Source organism: Notothenia rossii, assembly GCF_949606895.1.
Source record: "Notothenia rossii genome assembly, chromosome: 11".
Lineage (NCBI taxonomy): Eukaryota > Metazoa > Chordata > Actinopteri > Perciformes > Nototheniidae > Notothenia > Notothenia rossii.
In genome coordinates, this window is record NC_136910.1 from 705,028 (window position 1) to 713,705 (window position 8,678).

At 41.3% G+C, this 8,678-nt stretch overlaps 1 protein-coding gene across 1 annotated transcript; it reads right to left on the reverse strand.

Annotated features, from left to right (window-relative positions):
- Positions 1 to 491: 491 nt before the first annotated feature.
- Positions 492 to 2,956, reverse strand: LOC307024694 (renalase-like). Its single transcript, XM_079659040.1, is given in 5 exon segments — positions 492 to 960; positions 962 to 1,033; positions 1,143 to 1,229; positions 1,231 to 1,316; positions 1,904 to 2,956. Coding segments are annotated over 5 exon segments (585 nt in total). The 5' UTR covers positions 2,136 to 2,956; the 3' UTR covers positions 492 to 852.
- Positions 2,957 to 8,678: the final 5,722 nt, after the last annotated feature.

The window sequence follows — 8,678 nt, forward strand, 5'->3', positions numbered from 1 at the left end:
GAACAGAGGAGCTGCAGATTGCTTTAAACAGAATGTATGATCAAATATAAATGTATTTAATTTAACCTTATTATAATATATATATTTTTTAGTGTTAATACTTTAGCTTTTTACTGTATTAGAATATCACTTTTATAGCATTAAAATCCATTGAATACATATAAAATAAATGTACTTTGTGTAAATCTAGCAGAAATTAAAATGTTAAACAAATAAATCAGCATTTAAAATGTTCCTATACCCCGTGTGTGTGTGTGTGTGTGTGTGTGTGTGTGTGTGTGAGATCTACCAGTGACTTGGCAGAAATGATAATCTCTCCTCCCACAATGCACTGCTGCAGCGGCACTACTCCAAACGACTGGAGAACAGAGGAGGAGAAATAGGTCACACACAGGTCTTATCTGCGTCGATCAAAGAGAGGAATATGAATTATTTATTTGATGTAAAGTTCAAGTGAGAGAAAACTGAATTTATAAATAAAACACAAGAAATATCAGTAAAACGTTTAATGAAAATATTAGATTTAATTCATCACACAGATTCAAACTGAACTCATTCAAAGAGTTTCATTATAATAGAGTTTAACGACTCGGTTTATAAACTTCAAATCCATTCATGCTTTTAAAGATAAATCACACGGAGGCATCCCATTGGACCAGGGGGATGCTGCCTTCAGGGACCATCAGAACCAGGGAGGTGCTGCCTTCAGGGCCATCAGAACCAGGGGGATGCTGCCTTCAGGGGCCATCAGAACCAGGGGGATGCTGCCTTCAGGGACCATCAGAACCAGGGGGATGCTGCCTTCAGGGACCCACACATAAATAACACATCCTGCAGCTCTTTAAGGTCTCTTTATTGGTCAGTGAGCCCAACCCCCTCAGATAGCCCCCCCCTCAGTGCTGTTATCGTGCTCAGTGCAGAATCCACACAGCCGTCAAAGTTGGAGTGAGAGAATCCGTCCTCCAGCGCACAGCAGGGGTGGAAACTGGAGGAGAGTCATGTGACCCGGAGAGCCCGGCACCCCCGTCAGCACCTGGGGGGGGGGGGGAGATATAGATCAATATATAACCTGGGGGGTCATTATATATCAATATATAACCTGGGAGGTAATTATATATCATAGATTTCTGAGCGTCACTCACCTGGGAATACCTCCACTTGTGACACTTGATGCTGATTGGCTGAGGCAGACCAGGAAGTAGCCGCTGCAGCTCCTGCATTATGATTGGTCTGAACGTCGGCGGCGTCTCTCTCCAGGTGAGCGAGGCCGAAAGGTACGCTGCTGTGAACCACAAGGGAGGGGCCAAGGGAGGGGGCTACACACACACACACACACACACACACACACACACACACACACACACACACACACACACACACACACACACACACACACACACACACACACACACACACACAATTAAAACCAGTTTCTGTTTACCTGCGTTGTGTTTACCTGTGTTTGTTTACCTGTGTTGTGTTTACCTGTGTTTGTTTACCTGTGTTGTGTTTACCTGTGTTTGTTTACCTGTGTTTGTTTACCTCTGTTTGTTTACCTGTGTTGTGTTTACCTGTGTTTGTTTACCTGTGTTGTGTTTACCTCTGTTTGTTTACCTGTGTTGTGTTTACCTGTGTTTGTTTACCTGTGTTTGTTTACCTCTGTTTGTTTACCTTCTGTTTGTTTACCTGTGTTGTGTTTACCTGTGTTTGTTTACCTGTGTTGTGTTTACCTCTGTTTGTTTACCTGTGTTGTGTTTACCTGTGTTTGTTTACCTGTGTTGTGTTTACCTCTGTTTGTTTACCTGTGTTTGTTTACCTGTGTTGTGTTTACCTCTGTTTGTTTACCTGTGTTTGTTTACCTGTGTTGTGTTTACCTGTGTTGTGTTTACCTGTGTTTGTTTACCTGCGTTGCGCTTGGCTGAGTCGTGGCAGATGTAAACGATGACGCTGCTGTCGCGAACGTAGCGCGCCGCCCAGCTGAAGCTGAAGGAGGCGTCGGGGGGGAAGAAGAGAGCCAGAGCGAAACGAGACGAAAAGAGAACGCTGGAGAGCTGCTGCTTCTGGGGGGGGGACAGAACTGAGAGAGAGGATACATGATCAATTAGTCTATAGGACACCACTGAGAGAGGATACATGATCAATTAGTCTATAGGACACCGCTGAGAGAGGATACATGATCAATTAGTCTATAGGACACCGCTGAGAGAGGATACATGATCAATTAGTCTATAGGACACCACTGAGAGAGGATACATGATCAATTAGTCTATAGGACACCACTGAGAGAGAGGATACATGATCAATTAGTCTATAGGACACCACTGAGAGAGGATACATGATCAATTAGTCTATAGGACACCACTGAGAGAGGATACATGATCAATTAGTCTATAGGACACCACTGAGAGAGGATACATAATCAATTAGTCTATAGGACACCACTGAGAGAGGATACATGACCAATTAGTCTATAGGACACCACTGAGAGAGGATACATGACCAATTAGTCTATAGGACACCACTGAGAGGATACATGATCAATTAGTCTATAGGACACCACTGAGAGAGGATACATGATCAATTAGTCTATAGGACACCACTGAGAGAGGATACATGATCAATTAGTCTATAGGACACCACTGAGAGAGGATACATGACCAATTAGTCTATAGGACACCACTGAGAGGATACATGATCAATTAGTCTATAGGACACCACTGAGAGAGGATACATGATCAATTAGTCTATAGGACACCACTGAGAGAGGATACATGACCAATTAGTCTATAGGACACCACTGAGAGAGGATACATAATCAATTAGTCTATAGGACACCACTGAGAGAGGATACATGATCAATTAGTCTATAGGACACCACTGAGAGAGGATACATGACCAATTAGTCTATAGGACACCACTGAGAGAGGATACATGACCAATTAGTCTATAGGACACCACTGAGAGGATACATGATCAATTAGTCTATAGGACACCACTGAGAGAGGATACATGATCAATTAGTCTATAGGACACCACTGAGAGGATACATGATCAATTAGTCTATAGGACACCACTGAGAGAGGATACATGACCAATTGGTCTATAGGACACCACTGAGAGAGGATACATGATCAATTAGTCTATAGGACACCACTGAGAGGATACATGATCAATTAGTCTATAGGACACCACTGAGAGGATACATGATCAATTAGTCTATAGGACACCACTGAGAGAGGATACATGACCAATTAGTCTATAGGACACCACTGAGAGAGAGGATACATGACCAATTAGTCTATAGGACACCACTGAGAGGATACATGATCAATTAGTCTATAGGACACCACTGAGAGAGGATACATGATCAATTAGTCTATAGGACACCACTGAGAGAGGATACATGATCAATTAGTCTATAGGACACCACTGAGAGAGGATACATGATCAATTAGTCTATAGGACACCACTGAGAGAGGATACATGATCAATTAGTCTATAGGACACCACTGAGAGGATACATGATCAATTAGTCTATAGGACACCACTGAGAGGATACATGATCAATTAGTCTATAGGACACCACTGAGAGAGAGGATACATGATCAATTAGTCTATAGGACACCACTGAGAGAGAGGATACATGATCAATTAGTCTATAGGACACCACTGAGAGAGGATACATGACCAATTAGTCTATAGGACACCACTGAGAGAGGATACATGACCAATTAGTCTATAGGACACCACTGAGAGAGGATACATAATCAATTAGTCTATAGGACACCACTGAGAGAGGATACATAATCAATTAGTCTATAGGACACCACTGAGAGAGGATACATGACCAATTAGTCTATAGGACACCACTGAGAGGATACATGATCAATTAGTCTATAGGACACCACTGAGAGGATACATGACCAATTAGTCTATAGGACACCACTGAGAGAGGATACATGACCAATTAGTCTATAGGACACCACTGAGAGGATACATGATCAATTAGTCTATAGGACACCACTGAGAGGATACATGATCAATTAGTCTATAGGACACCACTGAGAGGATACATGATCAATTAGTCTATAGGACACCACTGAGAGAGGATACATGACCAATTAGTCTATAGGACACCACTGAGAGAGGATACATGATCAATTAGTCTATAGGACACCACTGAGAGAGGATACATGACCAATTAATCTATAGGACACCACTGAGAGAGGATACATGACCAATTAGTCTATAGGACACCACTGAGAGGATACATGATCAAATTAGTCTATAGGACACCACTGAGAGAGGATACATGACCAATTAGTCTATAGGACACCACTGAGAGAGGATACATGATCAATTAGTCTATAGGACACCACTGAGAGAGGATACATGACCAATTAGTCTATAGGACACCACTGAGAGGATACATGACCAATTAGTCTATAGGACACCACTGAGAGAGGATACATGATCAATTAGTCTATAGGACACCACTGAGAGAGGATACATGACCAATTAGTCTATAGGACACCACTGAGAGAGGATACATGACCAATTAGTCTATAGGACACCACTGAGAGAGGATACATGATCAATTAGTCTATAGGACACCACTGAGAGGATACATGATCAATTAGTCTATAGGACACCACTGAGAGGATACATGATCAATTAGTCTATAGGACACCACTGAGAGAGGATACATGATCAATTAGTCTATAGGACACCACTGAGAGAGGATACATGACCAATTAGTCTATAGGACACCACTGAGAGAGGATACATAATCAATTAGTCTATAGGACACCACTGAGAGAGGATACATGATCAATTAGTCTATAGGACACCACTGAGAGAGGATACATGACCAATTAGTCTATAGGACACCACTGAGAGAGGATACATGACCAATTAGTCTATAGGACACCACTGAGAGGATACATGATCAATTAGTCTATAGGACACCACTGAGAGAGGATACATGATCAATTAGTCTATAGGACACCACTGAGAGAGGATACATGATCAATTAGTCTATAGGACACCACTGAGAGAGAGGATACATGACCAATTAGTCTATAGGACACCACTGAGAGGATACATGATCAATTAGTCTATAGGACACCACTGAGAGAGGATACATGACCAATTAGTCTATAGGACACCACTGAGAGAGGATACATGATCAATTAGTCTATAGGACACCACTGAGAGAGGATACATGATCAATTAGTCTATAGGACACCACTGAGAGAGGATACATGATCAATTAGTCTATAGGACACCACTGAGAGAGGATACATGATCAGTTAGTCTATAGGACACCACTGAGAGAGAGGATACATGATCAATTAGTCTATAGGACACCACTGAGAGAGAGGATACATGATCAATTAGTCTATAGGACACCACTGAGAGAGAGGATACATGATCAATTAGTCTATAGGACACCACTGAGAGAGAGGATACATGATCAATTAGTCTATAGGACACCACTGAGAGAGGATACATGACCAATTAGTCTATAGGACACCACTGAGAGGATACATGATCAATTAGTCTATAGGACACCACTGAGAGAGGATACATAATCAATTAGTCTATAGGACACCACTGAGAGAGGATACATAATCAATTAGTCTATAGGACACCACTGAGAGAGGATACATGATCAATTAGTCTATAGGACACCACTGAGAGAGGATACATAATCAATTAGTCTATAGGACACCACTGAGAGAGAGGATACATGATCAATTAGTCTATAGGACACCACTGAGAGGATACATGATCAATTAGTCTATAGGACACCACTGAGAGGATACATGATCAATTAGTCTATAGGACACCACTGAGAGAGGATACATGACCAATTAGTCTATAGGACACCACTGAGAGAGGATACATGATCAATTAGTCTATAGGACACCACTGAGAGGATACATGACCAATTAGTCTATAGGACACCACTGAGAGAGGATACATAATCAATTAGTCTATAGGACACCACTGAGAGGATACATGATCAATTCGTCTATAGGACACCACTGAGAGGATACATGATCAATTAGTCTATAGGACACCACTGAGAGGATACATGATCAATTAGTCTATAGGACACCACTGAGAGAGGATACATGACCAATTAGTCTATAGGACACCACTGAGAGAGGATACATAATCAATTAGTCTATAGGACACCACTGAGAGGATACATGACCAATTAGTCTATAGGACACCACTGAGAGAGGATACATAATCAATTAGTCTATAGGACACCACTGAGAGGATACATGATCAATTAGTCTATAGGACACCACTGAGAGAGGATACATGATCAATTAGTCTATAGGACACCACTGAGAGAGGATACATGATCAATTAGTCTATAGGACACCACTGAGAGGATACATGATCAATTAGTCTATAGGACACCACTGAGAGAGGATACATGACCAATTAGTCTATAGGACACCACTGAGAGAGGATACATAATCAATTAGTCTATAGGACACCACTGAGAGGATACATGATCAATTAGTCTATAGGACACCACTTGAGAGGATACATAATCAATTAGTCTATAGGACACCACTGAGAGGATACATAATCAATTAGTCTATAGGACACCACTGAGAGAGGATACATAATCAATTAGTCTATAGGACACCACTGAGAGGATACATGATCAATTAGTCTATAGGACACCACTGAGAGAGGATACATGATCAATTAGTCTATAGGACACCACTGAGAGAGAGGATACATGATCAATTAGTCTATAGGACACCACTGAGAGGATACATAATCAATTAGTCTATAGGACACCACTGAGAGAGGATACATGATCAATTAGTCTATAGTACACCACTGAGAGAGAGGATACATGATCAATTAGTCTATAGGACACCACTGAGAGAGGATACATGACCAATTAGTCTATAGGACACCCACTGAGAGGATACATAATCAATTAGTCTATAGGACACCACTGAGAGAGGATACATAATCAATTAGTCTATAGTACACCACTGAGAGAGGATACATGATCAATTAGTCTATAGGACACCACTGAGAGAGGATACATGATCAATTAGTCTATAGGACACCACTGAGAGAGGATACATGATCAATTAGTCTATAGGACACCACTGAGAGAGAGGATACATGACCAATTAGTCTATAGGACACCACTGAGAGAGAGGATACATGATCAATTAGTCTATAGGACACCACTGAGAGAGGATACATGATCAATTAGTCTATAGGACACCACTGAGAGAGGATACATGATCAATTAGTCTATAGGACACCACTGAGAGAGAGGATACATGATCAATTAGTCTATAGGACACCACTGAGAGGATACATGACCAATTAGTCTATAGGACACCACTGAGAGAGGATACATGATCAATTAGTCTATAGGACACCACTGAGAGAGGATACATGACCAATTAGTCTATAGGACACCACTGAGAGAGAGGATACATGACCAATTAGTCTATAGGACACCACTGAGAGAGGATACATGATCAATTAGTCTATAGGACACCACTGAGAGGATACATGATCAATTAGTCTATAGGACACCACTGAGAGGATACATGACCAATTAGTCTATAGGACACCACTGAGAGAGAGGATACATGATCAATTAGTCTATAGGACACCACTGAGAGGATACATGACCAATTAGTCTATAGGACACCACTGAGAGAGAGGATACATGATCAATTAGTCTATAGGACACCACTGAGAGGATACATGACCAATTAGTCTATAGGACACCACTGAGAGGATACATGACCAATTAGTCTATAGGACACCACTGAGAGGATACATGATCAATTAGTCTATAGGACACCACTGAGAGAGGATACATGATCAATTAGTCTATAGGACACCACTGAGAGAGGATACATGATCAATTAGTCTATAGGACACCACTGAGAGAGAGGATACATGATCAATTAGTCTATAGGACACCACTGAGAGGATACATGATCAATTAGTCTATAGGACACCACTGAGAGGATACATGACCAATTAGTCTATAGGACACCACTGAGAGAGAGGATACATGATCAATTAGTCTATAGGACACCACTGAGAGGATACATGACCGAATAGTCTTAGGACACCACTGAGAGGATACATGATCAATTAGTCTATAGGACACCACTGAGAGAGGATACATGATCAATTAGTCTATAGGACACCACTGAGAGAGGATACATGACCAATTAGTCTATAGGACACCACTGAGAGGATACATGATCAATTAGTCTATAGGACACCACTGAGAGAGGATACATGATCAATTAGTCTATAGGACACCACTGAGGAGAGGATACATGACCAATTAGTCTATAGGACACCACTGAGAGGATACATGATCAATTAGTCTATAGGACACCACTGAAGAGAGGATACATGATCAATTAGTCTATAGGACACCACTGAGAGAGAGATACATGACCAATTAGTCTATAGGACACCACTGAGAGGGATACATGATCAATTAGTCTATAAGGACACCACTGAGAGAGAGGATACATGATCAATTAGTCTATAGACACCACTGAGAGAGGATACATGACCAATTAGTCTATAGGACACCACTGAGAGAGGATACATGATCAATTAGTCTATAGGACACCACTGAGAGAGAG